General features: G+C 37.0%; 1 protein-coding gene across 8 annotated transcripts in view; it reads right to left on the minus strand.

Moving 5' to 3' along the window:
* The window catches only part of SATB1 (SATB homeobox 1), a 97852-nt gene that overhangs the window by 24467 nt on the left and 55418 nt on the right, over positions 1–17967 (minus strand). For all 8 annotated transcript variants that reach the window (XM_051818499.2, XM_051818500.2, XM_070073219.1 and 5 more), the window contains 2 exons: positions 14166–14378; positions 4662–4817 (listed from right to left, as the gene is read on the minus strand). In XM_051818499.2, coding sequence (XP_051674459.1) covers positions 4662–4817; positions 14166–14378 — 369 coding nt within the window. The remainder of the gene's footprint in view (positions 1–4661; positions 4818–14165; positions 14379–17967) is intronic.

Genomic DNA, 17967 nt, shown 5'->3' on the forward strand with positions numbered 1-17967 from the left:
CTATTTTTTTTACTAGTCTTGCTATTTTTGCATAATTGAAATCCCTGCTCCCGCTCCCTCTTTTTAGATTCGGAAACCATACCTATCAATTGATCATAGTGGCCAAAGAATTCTATGAGGGGCTGGTGCTGTGGCATAGTAGGTTAAGCATTCTCATGCGGCACGGGCATCCCACATGGGCACCGGTTTGATCCACTCCCTGCTATGGTCTGGGAAAGCAGTGGAAGATGGCCAAGTGCTTGGGCCCCTGTACCCACATGGGAGACCCGGAAGAAGCTTCTGGCTCCTGGCTTTGGATTGGCCCAGTTCCAGCCATTGTGGCCATTTCAGGAGTGAACCAGTGGATGGAAGACTTGTCTGTCTGTATCTCCCTCTCTCTCTCTGTAATTCTGCCTCTGAAATAAATAAATCTTAAAAAAAAAAAAAGGAATTCTATGAAATGTGGAGATTGCATTGTTGCATTGGAAAATATTACACTGAGAATTATGTTCAGTCAAAAAAATTTACCTGAAATATCCTGTTCAATGAAGCACTCGAGAGAAATAATTTTCTAAACACAGTACAGATACAGTGTGGCTATGTCAGTGTCCTTCACTCACTCTCTTTTTGCACTACTGTACCTGCAAGCCCCACTTCTGCACACATGAAAATCAATGTAACAATTCAATATACAAGGCAAGGCCTGTGGCGCCGCTAATGTCCCCTTGCTGGACACACACCTTAAGTCTCAGAGCTCTCAAGGGGTTTGCTGTAGAATAAAATTAGATTCCAACATCTGCCACTATTAAGGAAAAAATTCCATTTCCATCTCCCATATGAAAACACTATAACCAATGAACAGTAACTGAACCTTGATACTGTAATGGTTATTACCCAAATCAACTATTTTTTTTAAACAGTAAAATTAGCAAATTCTGCTCTCATAATTATTTGAATGTTATCAGACTAAATGTTTGATAAAATTCCAATATGATTCACATGGAAAAACTTCTGCTTATTTGAATACTCAGAATATAAAGTGTATTCATTTGTAGCTACTCACATTATGTTTAAAGCACATTATCTTTTTAAAGTTTGCATTAGGCTGCTTTCCTAACCAAGCAAAAAAGTAACCTACCTTCACTTTTTACTTGCGTATTTTATTCAGACGTTTCTATTAGAGTTAAAAACAACCTCATTCCTATTATTGAAAGCAAAGAAGAGATAATACTTGTGCAATGGTGGAATCCATGCAAGTTGGGTTTTTTTAATTGAAAATACTTCGTTCATGAGTCACTGCAGAGCATGCTTTACCTTTTAAAATGAAGATATCTGTGATACACAAATATATGATAAATAAATCCTTCTTATTCATATGGAGGACTGAACCTCTTGCTTTAGCACACTATAAAATGTGATCCGTTTTTGTATAGGGATACATAATTTTAAAGCTCTTGTGCATACATTATAGCAGGTAACTTCTTATGTTCAAAGAATCTCGGGCCCAAAAAGGTTAAATAATTTCCCTGTTTTATAATGCCAGCGACACAGCCTGGACCACAGCTATTCCTGTGACTTATAAGCCATGTATACCCACCTCCACTGCCATAGGCACGAGAAAGTCTGGAGGCCAAGAGTCATGTGAATCTGTGTTCCATGAGCATTTCGATAAAGAAAGAAAAGCTCTCACTGCTTCTACTACCAAGCAGTCCAATACCCCTAGTATTTCTTTCCCGGAGCAGAGTGCAACTTCAGTTCCTGGTGCTGCCTGGAACTCTGAAGAGATACTAAAACAGTAGAAGCAATGCAGAGAATTTGGAGTTGGTTTTACTACTTATTAGTTGAATAACCCTCATGTGTAAAATAAGGAATATAATGCTAGTTAACAGAGTTACTAAATTAAATGTAGATAATAAATACACAATAGAATTCAGCACGAAAAAGGTGATTAATGTTCAGACAACCCAGACAACCAGGGGGAAACACAGGAACAGATGGACGTGGTAGATGGGCTGAGATCGAAGTGGCTTTGGTTCTTCCAGCTCTACATACACTTCATCTTGCGAGAGTATTGACTCAGTCTGACAAACCCTGGCACACATATTTGAGGCAAAAATAACTATTTCAGAAGAATTTTGACCATGAGAAAAGCCCGATTTGGAAATATTTGCTTATATACCAGTTTTTTCTGTTTCCCTTGCAAAATATCATGGCAGCAGAACAAAACATAAGTAAATGACCACCTTTCCTTGTTAAGTCAGATTTGCTGTTAGTGATATATGCATTTATTTTTGAACTCTTATTTTTAAGTAATCATCAATCTTCGTACATACCACATTTTCATAAAAAGGGTAGTCCTGATGTCTAAACTGAATGAAACTAGGACAAAAGAACAACAATAAAAAATCTGCTAGGAGGTTAAGAATAAAATAGAAGTGAGGAACAACTAACTATGCAAGGGACTAAAAGTTCATAGTTTGTTCAACCCCACAGTCTACAACTGGCCCCTCGGATTCTCTCTCAACTAGAAATGAGGAGATTGGCAAAGGCTTTAGGGCCTTAGGGAATCACCATCACAGAGATGATAAGAAGCTGCCCACTGACCCTGCTGAAATCAAGGCTCATGAGGAGCTGCACAGGATGGGGTACAAAAAATAACAATGTTAAGAACTTCCAGAATTATTATTCATAGGCATTATCAGTCAGCTGCTGCTACTTTTTGAATAGTTCAAAAAAAAAAATCAGTAACTCGGCCCAGGTGGGCACAATCTGGGGTTTGTTTAAGGAAAGAATCAAGTCAAAGGTAGCGAAGGTATGCTGTTAAGCATAGAGAGCCACACTCCATTCAGGAAGGAAGTAAAGGGGAGGGCAGAATCTAGATTGAACTGTATGACAGATCACAGACGACTAAATGACAGTCATTGAAGAGTTTTAATATAAATTCTTGTGTTTTAAGGCTGACCCTTATTATTATAAATGCATGTCTACATTTCTCCATTTTGGGAATTTGGGGAAAGGGCTTGGCCCTTACAGGAATGCAGTCTGTTATTCTTGATAATTGGAGAGGTCAGAAATAAAAAGATGCAGGATTGGGAAGAAAGGCGAGAAAATATTTATTTAAATATGAGATCCTCATCATAATTAGACTAGACAGCCAAAACAAGACTATCTGGGGTGGTTGGGTGAAGTGAGAACAGGACATTTCTCCTTAATGCGTAGTCTCGGCATGTAAATGAAGACATCTGAAGAAGCACACAGGTCTGAAGCGGCTCTAACATTCTATCATAATTAGAAACATTTCAAGAGCCCTGTAATTTCCAATCAAAATTACAGTAATTTCCGATATACAAGCCATGATTCATGACAGAATTTTACATTCCATGAGAGATTACGGTGGCCTGATGTATGACACACTGAGTATAGCACTAACATAAACAATTCAGTTTAATGTTTAAACAGCACTTGATGTTTAGAATCTCACAATAAAAGAAACATATTATTGTAGAAATTATCACTTTGACAGTGATTGAAGGGTAGGCAGGCATGTGGCCTATAAAGCTATAATTTTTACAGTCCACAGCTTGAGTTTAATCATTTTTATATAACATTTCCAAGATATCCCTTAAGTATTTCATCCAGCCTATAACTTAAACAGGAACAATATTTTTCTAAAGCAAAACTCCCATCAGGTACCACTATTAATGCTGACAGAGTAAAATTTTAAGAAAACTGTAAAGGCACTGTGTATTCCCAAGGTTGTGTATTTTGTCACAAGGTGACACATTATCAGGCTATTTTATAGAAGATGGTTCATTAGTGATAATGAAAATATACTTGTTTGCAATTTCAAGTTGTTAAAATCTCACCTGGAGCGCTTGAATGCCTCTGAATCTCACCTTGATAGTATTATCAGATCCTTTTACAAAGTGAGTTTAGCATTCTTCTGGGCCTTTACAGAGGATTCAAGGGTTTGGAGAAGGACTTAGAGATAACTGTCAGTTTGTGCATATAGATAAATCTATTTTTGATGAGCAGAAATGATTAATATGACAATTACACTGCATTATTTACCCTTTGCTTTTATTTTGTTTTGTAGAGATTTGTAACTTTTCTAGTTCAAGAGTATTCAGCTAAATTTCATTAGGTGGACAAGTTTTCCAACTGTGGTACAATTAGTGTGTCTTACATACATCTACAGAAAAACTAAAATTGTTAACTTGAGAAGATACTTCTGTGTGTGTGTGGTCAGTTTAATAGTGCACCAACAAATAGTTGTAGGTAGCCAAGTTGGAAAAGAAACTGTAGATAATATTTGTAGTATTTCAGGATGAAAATCCAAGCCATCTAAGTGACAATGAACAACAGGAATTCAAGGCGTTTATTCTACCTCGGGATACTAAACTGAGAAACCTCTGTGCCACAGAGCATTCTTCTAAAAACAGCTGTTAACTAACTTGGGGTTTCACCAAGAAATCCTTGGTCTGCTGTGTTTCTGTTGGAGGTAAGAAAACCAAGCGTCTGTAACCTGAATCTGAACAATGCTTCATTCTACAGCTCTAAATAATCCTAGAAATTGTGACTGCTCAGTGATGCAAATTCATACTGAACACAGACACCACTTTCAGTGAAAATCCCACAAGCATCACAGATAAACATTCTCAACGCCTAAAAGAGGCTCTTACCTGGCTTTTGGTTGCCGCAACCTTTGCGAACAGTGCTTGGGACACTTTAGCGCGCTTCATTTCCTGCTGAATCTCATCATAAATGGAAGCATTAATGTTCATGGTATTGTTCTCTGGTTTCCCATTCCTCTCAGTAGCAATAGTAGCTGTTTTCACCTACAAACATTTTGAACATGGCTGTCATTTTTCATTGGCCAAATTGTTTTGAAGCTTTTCAGGCTCAGCATCCAAACTAGACACTGTTGCTCCTTTTATGACCAAGGTGGTCAGCAGTGAAGTCATTCAACATTAGTTATTGCCCTGAGATCAGATTGCTTAAGTTAAGGAAGTCACATTGTCACAGGTGATTGCATCTGTAATATGACAGCAACTGCCAGCTGACAACCAGGAAATATAATGCCATAAAGTAAGTTTTCTGGAAAACGAAATAGTTTCAAAGACTTGAAAACCCTAAACTAATTGTCTTCCAATTACCTTCCACTGCAATGCTAACAAAGGAAATTCACAATTAAAATCATAATGCTCAGCGCTGTATCTTCTCTGGGTGCCCAATGCCTAATAGACAATTGCATCACTAATAGCTATTATATACTATGGCCTTTTTAATTTTAGACTCTTTTTTATGCCTTTTCCTCTTATGTTTCATTTTAAAAATCTTCCATAATAAAGCCATTTGCAGAACTGCATATTTAAATCTTCTATCCATCCATGAAACAGGTAGAGTGCCTTGCTTAATTATCATAAAGGCTGGTTGCATTTTACACGTGCATGTCCAAGCTGTTCTGTATAATTATTTCATCTTTTCCTGGCACCCCTGTATAATGATTTCCTTTTGACTTGTGGAACCAGATAATAAGGAAATATTTCACAATATTTAATAGAAAATTACTGTATATTACACAAAAAATATAATCAGTGACTATAAATATATTCAAAATATATAATCTTAAGTGAAAAATCAGTATCAATGCCTTTGGTATTAATGTTAAGCAGATATTAAGCAGGAAAATGCTACAAAATCTTAGAGGGAAGGCCTCAAAATTTATTGATTCTATTATTGTTTAAAACCCTAATTTTTATTATGCAGATGTATGAACCAGCCTGGAAAACTTATGTATGGACTATGAGTTTTTTTTTTATTTTTAGGGGAATCTAATGAAAATGTAAATTAAAAAATTACTATACAAACGGGACCATGTTTCTCCCAGCAAAACTACTTACACGGTTCATTTCTTAGGGGTTCTTTATGGTATGCTTTAGAAACTTACCATCTTGGACAATTTCTCACATAAACAACAAACAACAGAAAATTTTAGGATAAATGATTTTTGGCATTAAATGACACAAACACAACCCTAGGTAAACTGCTAGTCTTCTAGGCGTATTTCATCCTGTTCCCAAAATATTTGGTATGAAAAGTGGGACAGAGGTTGCTTGAAGCAATCCAATTGTTTCTACTCAAAGAATAATTATGAGTTCCTTTATGATATGCCACATGAACCCTCTCGCTTGTAGCCAATTGGCAAGATAATTGATCTCTTGCTTATTTTGAGGAGGTAGGAAGATCACTCCACCACAGCTGAACTCTTGTAGGCATGGAAAGAATAATACTGTGAAAAGTGAAATGGCTGGACCACAGGCCTGAAGAGGGCACAGTGGGAAAGCAGGACAGACAAGTGACCAGCTGCTGGGTCACTTCTGCTAAACTATTAACTGGAGATGGTATGGGCAAGAGATAAGGCTATATCTCCAGAATTCATTTTCTAGCTCTGGGACTGTAGTTAGCAAGGACATTCACTGAGGTATATTAAGGACTAGAGGCCACTAAGAAGGCATACAGGGCTTTGAAGCAATAATCTGCTAAACACCACTTTAGGAGCCAGAAGAGTTAACCCATTACCATAAATTGCCTACAAAGTTGCTTTGGTGAGATTCAAAACTTTGCTCTGGGGTGGTCTTGCTTTGAGGCAGAGGGATAGACTTGATCACCCCATGGGGTCTCTTTTAATACCTATTTTTCTCACTGCTTAAATGAAAGAGAAAGAAAAGCCATTTCAATCACTTTGAAAATTGAATGTTATGGAAATGGGGGCACCAAGTCCGGTGCATTGGAAGAAACAATTCCTCGGTAGCAATGTGCTTAGCAATAGTTAAAGACAGCAGGCTTTGGAAACCTGGTGTTTTGCTATGTTTTTATAATAATTTTCATTCCTTTGTAAAAACTATATTTAAGAATTTATCTTTGAGGTGGGTTATAATTATTAAACTGTTTCTAAAACATTTTTGTTAAATTTTTTATATGAAGCAATTACAAATTGAACCAAAAATAAAGAATTCTAAATCATAAAAGAAAAAAATAATTTCCTAGGAGCCAACACAATCAAAACAAAAGAGGTAAACAAGAACACATGAAAGAATTTTTAAAAAAAAGAATTTAAGGGCAAAGAGTTAAGAAATAAAGTTACAGAGTATCTGTCTGTATTACTCATTTTAAAAATATTTAGAAAAGATTGTCTTTACCATCTTGTTGGCCCAGATACTTATCTTATCACAGATAAGCTATTAGAATTCTTGAATCGCATTTTTTCCTAAACACAAGCTATTGCTTAAGGGGAACTGACTTGGACAGCTTTTCAAAAATATGAAAGCTGAATTTTTCCCCAGGTAAAAATGGAAACAAAAATCTTTTATACCTCACTCTACTAAGTACTATTTTAGCTTAGTCCAAAAAAAATCTTCTTTAATCCTGGTTTAGCTTTTAATATTATATCACACATTAAAATTCATAAAGTAGTTCATTCCAGGCAAAACAAACTACTCTTCAGCTCTTCTCTGCAAATAGCACAGGAGGTAAAATAAATGCAGTTGCTTTCGGAACAGCTTTTATCAGGTAGGCTGTACTACTCCATTATTACCGTGGCGCCGGGAAGCAGTTAAGAACTAGAGTTTCCACTATTTACCCTCCCATGTGGGGTTAGGGCTGAGCACTTGGGTTCGCTCTTAATTTCAGTAAAATTGAGCAGTGGAATCCAAATTTTCGATGAAAATTCCACTTTGTTTCTACATGGATTGCTAAATCCACAAATCAAACTTTCAAGTTACATAAAGCGAACTCTACTTTGCTTCTGATTGGTGAATGTGCTACTGGTTGATGCGACAGGAACTGCCTGCAAGCATGCATGCAAAAATTAAAGTTCTAAAATTTATGATAATAAAGGCTGACATGTTAGTTGTTTATTATGTGCTGGGCATTATACTAGTGTATATTAACATACATTATACCTACTATTATCGCCCCATTTTAAAACTGAGAGAACTGTGAAAACAAAGATGTTAAGTAATTTTTCCATACGTGAGGCTGAGATGTGAACTTAAATTGGTCTGATGCTAGTGCTGATTTTAGAAATCATTGAATTATAATAAGCTTATGATATTATATGGTCCCTCTTTACTTGGAAAAATTCTTCTTTTAAAAACATGCTAGACCTGTTTTAGATTTAGCCCTTTGCTAAATCTAACTGACCAATGTCTAACTTTGAGTAGCCAATTTTTTATAATTAATATTAAAAATCCAACTTGTTTACTTTTCAAGGTGTGCAAATTACAAATGTTTTCCTAGTAAGGTTACATATGAAACGTGCTTTCTGTGGCAACCTTAATGGTGTTGGAAAATAGTTCTCACTCGCAAATCTCTACATATTAACACTGTCTATGGTACCAAGGTTTGGTCTTTTTTTCTTCCTTTTCTACAAACTACATTTATTATTTTCCAAATCTAAACATAAAAGGCTTTCAGCTCTTTAAAGGATGACGATTAGGGGCAGGTGAGGCAGGCGCTGTGGCATTGGGGTAAAGCCCCAGCCGCAGCATAGTCACTCCATATGGGTGCCGGATCCAGTCCTGGATGCTCCACTTCTGACACGCTCTCTGATGGCCTGGGAGAGCAGTGGAAGGTGGCCCAAATCCTTGGGCCTCTGCACCCACGTGAGAGACCAGAGAAAGCTCCAGGATTTTGACCAGGATCTTGGCCTAGGATCAGCCCAGGTTGGCTGTTGCAGCCATTTGGGGAGTGAACCAGCAGATGGAAGACCTCTCTCTCTCTCTCTCTGCCTCTCCTCTGTAACTCTGCCTTTCAAATAAATAAAATAAATCTTTAAAAAACAAGAAACAAAAAGATGACAATTAAAGGGAAGCATTTTACAGGCACATAAGTGAGATCTCAAAACAATGTTGTTTAATGGATCCATTATAAATAAAACCTTTATCAAGCATCTAAGTTCCCGCCTGTAACTGAACCTGAAACCAAAATGAACCTTTATTTCATTATATCTTATGAGGAATTGTTATAAAGAGACAGAATTGTACAGCCACCAAATTAATTATATATTCCATATATATATATGACCTTGTACATTCTCTAAGTCAGCATTATAAAATTTCCCATATTACTTCAGAAGAAACTAAAGAATTACATAAAGATATAAAAATGAAGGAAAAAATAATTGCACAGCTCATGTAAAAGTTATAATTTGATAATTATATGCTTTGAAACATTTCTTATGGAATCTTAAATTTCTAAATTAATTTTAACTCCACAACTTAACATATATTAAAATACACAAATGAAACCAGAAGTATACACCTAAGGCAGAAATAAGCCTAACCCAGATTTGTCCTATAGAAGAAATCATCAGAAACCAATCATTAATTATTAGTAAGCTTCCTCTAATGAACTCACCAAAGCACAGTTAGATTCAAAACCTTCGGGTGACGCTGGCGTCCACATCAGAACGCCAGTCTGAGTCCTGACTGCTTCCAGGGCAGCTCCCTGTTAATGCTACGGGGAAGGCAGCAGAAAATGGCCCAGGTACTTGGACCCCTGCCACCGCTGGGAGAGATCGGGATGGAGTTCCAGGCTCCTGGCCTCGGCCTGGATCAGCGCTTGGCCATTGAAGCCATTTGGGGGGTGAACCAGTCGGTGGAAACTTTTGCTCTCTCTGCCTTTCACATAAATGAATCTTTTTTTAAAAAAAACTTTAAGAACTTTGGACAGATTGGTTTCTCCTAAGATATTTTCTCACAAAAGTTTCAAAAGGGCTATTTTCTCCACAATATCAGAAATGCCATGGTACTAAGTCTTCCCACATGGATCAACCATTTGATTTATTCCATTAGGACAGCATTTGAGGATATGCCCTTCTTCCCAATCTAACAGAGTTTCCTTCTATGGCAAATAGAAGAAGTCTCCTCGTTTTGTTTTCCCCTTTCTAGAATAAGGCTGCTTTATTTTGAAGAGGTAGCTTGAGGTAGAGAAAAGAGCCACATAATTAACAAAGGGTTTGAAAACTGATTAGACTTTACATTCTAGTTTCCCATTTCTCTCCTAGAAAAAGGCTGGGATGAAGACTCAGTGCACTCATATATGTGAAGGTGCTTAGAAAACTGAGTTGTTATTAAGCACAAGTATTTGTATTTCTTGAATTAGAACATGTAAGGTATGTAAACAACATGCAGCTAACAGGTCTGGCCCAGAGCCCAGCTGCACTGGAGCCCCAGGGACACCTCTGTGTAGGGGCACCTCAGAGGGGCTGGGCAGTTTCTAAGGCTAGCCCAGGTATCCAAGGGAGAGTGGTCCTGGTAACCAGACCCATTGCCTCACTATCCAGGGAAGTCCATTCTTGAAGAAGACAGAATACAAGTTCCTCAATAGGCTTGCAGTGTGATTTGCCACAGGGTCTTTCTGAAATCTTCTCATATATGACCTATATCCTGCATGGAGCTGGAAGAGAACCCAGTCTCTCAAGCCTAAAGGTGGCTTAGGTTTTCTGTGAGCCAGGCAGGCCTCTGCCCTTCTCTTTTCCCCCAAGTTTTAAAATTTATTTTTATTTCTCTGAAAGGCAGAGTGAAAACGGGAGGGAAGGGAAGAGGCTGAGAGAAAGAGAGGGAGAGAAGACAGGAAGAGGGATAGGGAGGATGAATGACTATCTCCCATGTGTTGGTTCATCCCCAAATGCTCACAACAGCTGGGGTAGGGCCAAACTGAAGCCAGGAGCCTGGAACTCAATCTAGGTCTCCCATGTGGGTGTCATGGACCTCAACACTCAAGCCATTCTCTGGTGCTCCCAGGTTCACAGTAGCCAGAAGCTGAGTTGGAAGCAGATGAGGGACTCAATGCAAGTCACTCCAACATGGAGGCAGGCATCTCAAGCAGCTGCCTGACCTGATGCACCCAACACAATGCCCACTCCAGTGCCTCTGCCTCTAACATGTGGTTCCTTAGAAAGAAATCAGGGTTCAAATCCAAGCACAAGGTTTGTCTCAATTCTGGGGGAAAAGAAATGCATAGCAGTTTCACAGACTCCTCTCTGGCAAAACACAAAGTCTAAACAAAATTTGCGTTTTGACTCTGTATCATGGTTTCCTCTACTCTTGCTTCTCTGATTCCATTTTAGTCATCTGCAGTAAGAATGTTTGTGGCAGTGGCTTAGGAGGCCTGCATTCCAATGGAGAGTTCCAGGCTGCAGGCTTTGGCCTGGTCCAGTCTTCATTGGTGTGGGCATCTGGGGAGTGAACCAGCTGATGGGAGATCTCTGTCTCTCCCATTCTGCCTTTCAGGTAAACACAAATAAACAAAAATTAAAAAAAAAAATAAAATAAAAAACAAAACCAGCAACATCAAAAAACTTTCTGTGTAATATATTGGTTCCAGTTTACAGATTTGATTTTAACAACTGCAAAACAGTACTGACCCAATTGTTCTATAGCCTGTTTTTCCAAATCTAAAATACTCCTACATTAAGAATCTCTTGCAATCTAATTTATTGAGCCATTGTTAAAGGATAAAATGTGATCTAATTGGAAGTGAGCTCTATTATAATAATATAAAGTAATGCAAAGGGATTCTCCTATGAGGTAAACAAGATAATTTAAGATTTATCTTATAGTAGTGAAATAAAATTACACACATCAGATAATCACTTTGGTGTTTAGTTAGATAGCCAGGAAGATTGCTTTAATAGGGAACGTTTCCTTTGAAAGAGTTTTACATACTTTATACTCTCATCACTAGGTGAATGCCCGAGCTAAGGGCTTGATCTCAAGCTCCTGAGACAAACATATACAGTGAAAGGCGGTTGAACCAGTTACTTGATAATTCAGGCAAAGTAAATTATATATTATTTCCTATCACAACTTATCATAGCAGACAAAACCTTAAAACACATACATACCTGATGGTATGTGAAAATAAGTATCATTTAGTAAGAGTTAGTATACCTTTCCCTAAGAAAAAATTTTAATAAGGGAAGCAAATGACTTTTGGGAAATAAATAAAGCAATTAAAATCTCAGAAAAATTAGAAAACAAAAGCTATAGTATAGAACCACTACGTCAATTATTTGTATAGATTTTTTTTTAAAAAAGCTCAATGTGAAGTCCATATTGGCCTTAAGATACTTTTATTAACATTGCAAATTAAATTACAAATAAAATAACTGCCCCAATGCCTATAGCTAATGATTACTGAAGCAAAGTTAACTGACAGTGTGTATACTAACTCTAAACATTTCAGGAGTGTTAAAATAGTCTTTAAAAAGTCATATGTATATAAATTCCCCATTCTTTATCTTGAGAATTTTTTATAGAAGATTTTAGGGATTAAAGTCAATAGCTGTGTCTATGTACATAGAAACATGTCTTTCTTTTCTCAATTACAGTGAATTCCTTATAGTCTTGTTCCTATAAAGATCAAATTGACTTTCTATAAATAAAATGGAGAATGAATTTTTGTGACATTTCTGAAAAAATTCATTTTAGAACATGATAAGCAATTTAATATCCTCAAAAAGTGGTTGACTATTGTATCTACTCCTTACTTATGAAGTATCTAAAGCAGTTTCATTCTTTAGGTTTTTTTATTTTTTTAAGATTTACTTATTCATGGGGCCGGGCACTGTGGTGCAGCGGGTTAACGCCCTGGGCTGAAGTGCCGGCATCCCAAATGGGCACTGGTTCGAGACCTGACTGCTCCACTTCCAATCCAGCTCTCTGCCATGGCCTGGGACAGCAGTAGAAGATGGCCCAAGTCTTTGGGCCTCTGCACCCACGTGGGAGACCTGGAAGAAGCTCCTGGCTCCTGGCTTTGGACTGGCACAACTCCGGCCATTGCGGCCAACTGGGGGGTGAACCAGTAGAAGGAAGACCTCTCCCTCTCTCTGCCTCTCCTCTATGTAGCTCGGACTTTCAAATAAATAAATATATCTTTAAAAAAAGATTTACTTATTCATTTGAAAGAGTTACACAGAGAAAGAGAGAGAGAGAAACAGAGAGATCTTCCATCCATACTGGTCTACTCTCTGGATGGCTGCAACCACCAGGGCTGGGAGGTGGAAGCCAGGAGCTTCTTCCATATCCACCTGGGTAATAGGGGCCTAAACATCTGGGTTATCTTCCACTGCTCTTCCAAGGCCATTATCAGGGAGCTGGATTGGAAGCGGAGCAGCTGGGACATAACCTGGGGCCAACATGGGATGCCAACATTTCAGGCAGTGGCTTTATCCATTAAGCAATGCCAGCAGGCTTTTTCTAGGTTTCTTTATTTGGGATTGTATGACAATTTTTTACTATAATGAAAAGAAATTAACATAAAGATATTAATTTTATATTATTATATGACTAGTTGACCTTCTGTTTCATATTCAATTTTTATCCAGTTTTAGCTGACTCAAAATTTTGGAGAGTTGTACAGGCCTCCAACTAAATATCAGAAAATACATTTGGTTGAGGATTGAGTTTAATCCACTATCATACTTTTATCTGTCAGTTTATATTGAGAATTTATTGAATTCTCATAACAGTTATGAGGCTATTTAAAAACGAATAAAAACATACAAATACACACATATACATTAATACCTGGGAGGTGAATTTTTATCTTGCTAGGAAGTGCAAAAATTTGGAGAAGTAGAAAATGTACCCATTTTTGGGAATATGTACAGAATTCCCTATCAGCTCCATTTAAACCTGCCTTCAAGGATTGTATTAAACTTAATTATGAAAGATTACAAGTGAAATGATATGTAATTGGAACCAGCTGCAGTTTGTACTGGAAAGCATAAATACAAATGGAATTACTTATTTATTTTTATTTATTTGCTATTCAAATGGTGCTTCCAAAACTGGTAGGGATAAAATTCACTTTATTTTTTTATTTTTTCCTATTGAGTATAAAACACTTATTTACTGAATAGTAATAGAGATAAATATCTCATTTAAGGACTATTTTTACCTCCAAAGAATGAAGCAGCCCAAAGCAATGGTCTTCCCTTTATTTATTTATTATCTCACCATGTTTATATAAAAATTAGTGATTTGGGACCAATATCTCCACAGGTTAAATATAATTTAAAAAAAAACTATTTCCGTCTAATTTCTGGTGAAGATTCTTCCCCAAATACTTCTTTTTAATCAGCAAAAACAACTCTGAGGAAGAAAAGGATTCTGTACCTGGGGAGGACGGCTGGGCGGTGTGCTTATCAGGGGGGCAGGACCCATGGCTGAGGCGGCATTCAAGCTCCTCTCCCTCTCATCCTGATAGATTCGGTCTCTTTCAGCTTCCGGTAACTGCAAGAAGTTCTGCATAGCCCGAAGGTTTACCAGCAAAGACTGGGACGCAGTCTTGGGGTCCTCTTCCTTCCGGAGGATTTCTGAAAGCAAGCCCTGCAGGGGAGGAGAGGCACAGGGTGAGTGAGCTTGCACCATGCTCTGGCTGGCCAGTGGAGATCCTTCCCCACTCTGCAGAAAATGAACCGTCAGAGGCATTCATTCTCCATAGGAATAGAGTTACAACTGAAGTGGTGGAAAAGACAGTCTCAATTGTATTCTTAATTTTATTAAGCATCTGCTTTACATATACGATAAACTGAAACTGCTTAATTGATCTCCTTCCTTTGAGTAGCTTAACTTGCCATGAATTCTTTCACAGAGAGAGGATCTGGGGAAGTTCAGAATAAATGAAATCCTCAATAATACAACAGCATTGAGCTGTGTAGTTCACAGGCTGCCTAGACAAAGGCAGTGGAATGCCAGCAGCCTGATTTGCAAAGATAGAGAGCCATTACCAGAGAATAAGCAGAACTTTCACATCAAAAAATGAGATGTAACAAATTCTAACAAAGGAGAAAAAATACTTTTGCTTAAGCATCACTTAGGACTCATGCTCTATTTTCATAGTCAGTGTGTAAGTTATTCCTTAATCTTCAAACTATAAACTAAATGACACCAAGTGACATTTTAATAATACTAACTCAGATTATTCTAAAAACACTCTTGCTATACTGTTCCACTGGCTCTCAGGCTGATATTCTGAACTTCAAAAACATAGATAACATCTGAAATATGTAACTAGTCTTCCACATTGTAAAAACTCATCATAGCATGCCAAGGAAAAGAATATCCTAAATTTTCTGTAATCATAAAATTTCTTTGAGAATACAAATGATTATTTAGTGATAGAGAAGAAATTATAAACCCATTTTAAACCCCTTTAATGTACCTTTTTCCCCTAAAAATTTCAGCATTAAATTTTCAACTAATTTTTTGTTAACATTTAAAAGAACTCTTTCAAAAACAGGTGGCTTTCCCCAATGTGTTAAAGTATTAGAAACAATTTTTCTGTTTCATAAGGGCTGAGCAACCCTTGTCCTTTCAGTCTTGTACATGACATAATGCTTTGGAATGCCAAGACACATCTGTTTTCTTCACTTAGCTGGGTATCAGCTTCTTGTAACATAGCTCAAAATAAAATTTTGTCAAGATTTCTATATAATTTGCAAATCTACTTTCCAATAATGTTCAGGAATGGCTACTGGGTATATTTCAGGGAGGGAAGGTTAAGTGTCTTCCTAAAGCACTGGAGCACAAGGTTGCAACATCTGAGGTCTCTTCATGGTTTCCTAGAAGTGCAAACCTGGTTTTGTTTTCAAAATTTCTCAAGGATAATGGACCATATTGCCTAAATGTAAGAGTTGAGTGCAGACAGTGTAAAAGTACTGTCCACTTTGAAAATGATTTATAAGCTTGTATTAAAAGAGAGCCACTATCACAACCAAGGGGCCCAGGAGTCCATTTGAAAGAAGTCTCTCACTTGTTCTATTGCAACCAAAGCCTGAAATTGAACCTAAACTTTCAGCTTTGTTCTAAGAAATGTGACCGAAGAATAAAGTCATATCCTTTTATTGATAACAAGGAATGCTACTATTGTGTCTACACAAGAGCAAAACCCAGTCAATCCAACTAAAATTCAGTTAAACAAGGAGTCAATCATCCAGCTATTTAATCTGTACAAGGTCAACCAAATCAAGCTGACTGTGTTCCTAATGGGTCATACTGAAATCAAACTATGCAGATCTCAAAAAAAAGTTTGAAAATAGGTGTAATAAAATAGCCTTGCTCTCCACCCCTTCCCGCCAAATATTATGTTTAAAAATGTGCTTGCCAAAGCAATATATATTAACTACACAGAAACAGATGCTAACATTCAGCATATATGTTATAATATCCTGGAGTATAATAATCTGATATTCATTTTTATTATTCCAGCATAACTATAAGTGTTTGATATATTTACTAAATGGGTTAATTATGTACAGATGGACCAAAAAAGAAAAAAAAAATCCAAGTAGGTGGTAGAAATTGAGAACAAGATATGCCACCCGTAGCTAGATCCTACCAGTGATTTTAGTACTCGGGTAGGGCCTTCAATGTAAAGTTATGTGGCACTTTGTGTGATATTTCATTATATTAATTGTACAGTAATTCTTATAAAAACAGATTAGAGTAAAATATATCATATAAACAACTGGGATATTATATTTGAGAAATCTGAAATTAGACATTTTAAAAATCTTAAATCATAAAGTAATCTATCCTGAGGCAGTGGAGGACTCCATATACTGAAACACACACATACACACACACGAAAAATACCTAATAATATTGTCAAGTCTTGCTAAAATGAGACTAAGTCATCCATGTATGGATTACAGCAGAAGACACCATGGGGCCTGGGGAAGAATTTAGGAAGTTCTCCACCCATCTTTCGATGCTGGCATTACATCCCATTTAAGTACACAAATGTTTTAGGGGCAAAGCATTTATTTCAACTTCAGTTAATTATTCTACTGAGAGAAGTGCAGCTCATCTGCCTGGAGTATGTTGATGGTCTGAAGAGATGTTTCAAACCCTGGGACACTCAAGAAGCCAGTGTAGACAGTCTCATGTGTTTTAGAAACCTTCTGGGTTTTGTGGGGTTTTTTTTTTTAGGCCCAGAGCTTTCAATGAGGGGAGTGCCCCCTGGTGGAAATGCTTGAAAAAAATGTTTAAAAAGTTTTGATTAGTGTTAATTAGGAAACAAAACAAAACAGATCATGGCACTTTAGAGCAATTCTGCATGCAAAATGACTGCTATCAGAACCCAGGAATGCTGTCTGAATCCCATTCAGGTTGCTAATTGAACAGTTGCATTTCTGGATTCAAGATGCATGCACCTCCTTTCCCATTTCCTAAAGATGAGAATACAGCACAGGCTTGCCAAGCTAGGCCAAGGTAATTCGTAGTAATCCCCCATGGTGGATAGTAAGAGGGACCTCGTAACAAAAATCCTTTCTCATGCTAAAATGCAGCATGTCAAGGCAAGCATGTATCTAAATTACTTGCTATGTCATAGAATATGCTGATACACCAGGATTAAAACTATCAGCAGCACTGTGCACAATAGTTGCTCAATAAATTTGCTGAGCTAAATTTAACAAAATAATTAGTCTTTTTTTTTTTTTTCCTGAAAAGAACCTGAGACTTTGTATAGTATGCAGGAAGTTACCAGCATCTCATGAATATTAACTTTATTGGAAATAGGAAGCTGCCTTTCCTTGGAACTTTGCATGTTACAAATAATTAGATGTCTGGTGTATATATGACAACACAAAATTATTCCACATTGTTACATCATGGTTAAGTGAGAATCATAATTTTTTTTTTCAATTAAACAGTGGATTATCTGACAAATTCCTAAACCTTTTTTTCACATTTCAGAAACAGTTTATAAGTTATTAGAAGTAAAATTCATTAGTAATTGTAAAAGAAAGAAAAGAAACCTTCAACAAATATTATCAGTACTTCCAAAAGCTAATTGTGAATTCTTTAAAAGAGCAGATAAGCGAAAGAGACTGCCAATCTGAACAAAAAGTCTGACTGGCCTCCTGCTTGTCTCCTCTTTGAACATAATCAGTGATTCAAATAGATTTTTATC

This window comes from Oryctolagus cuniculus, chromosome 4, assembly GCF_964237555.1.
Source record: "Oryctolagus cuniculus chromosome 4, mOryCun1.1, whole genome shotgun sequence".
NCBI classification, from domain to species: domain Eukaryota; kingdom Metazoa; phylum Chordata; class Mammalia; order Lagomorpha; family Leporidae; genus Oryctolagus; species Oryctolagus cuniculus.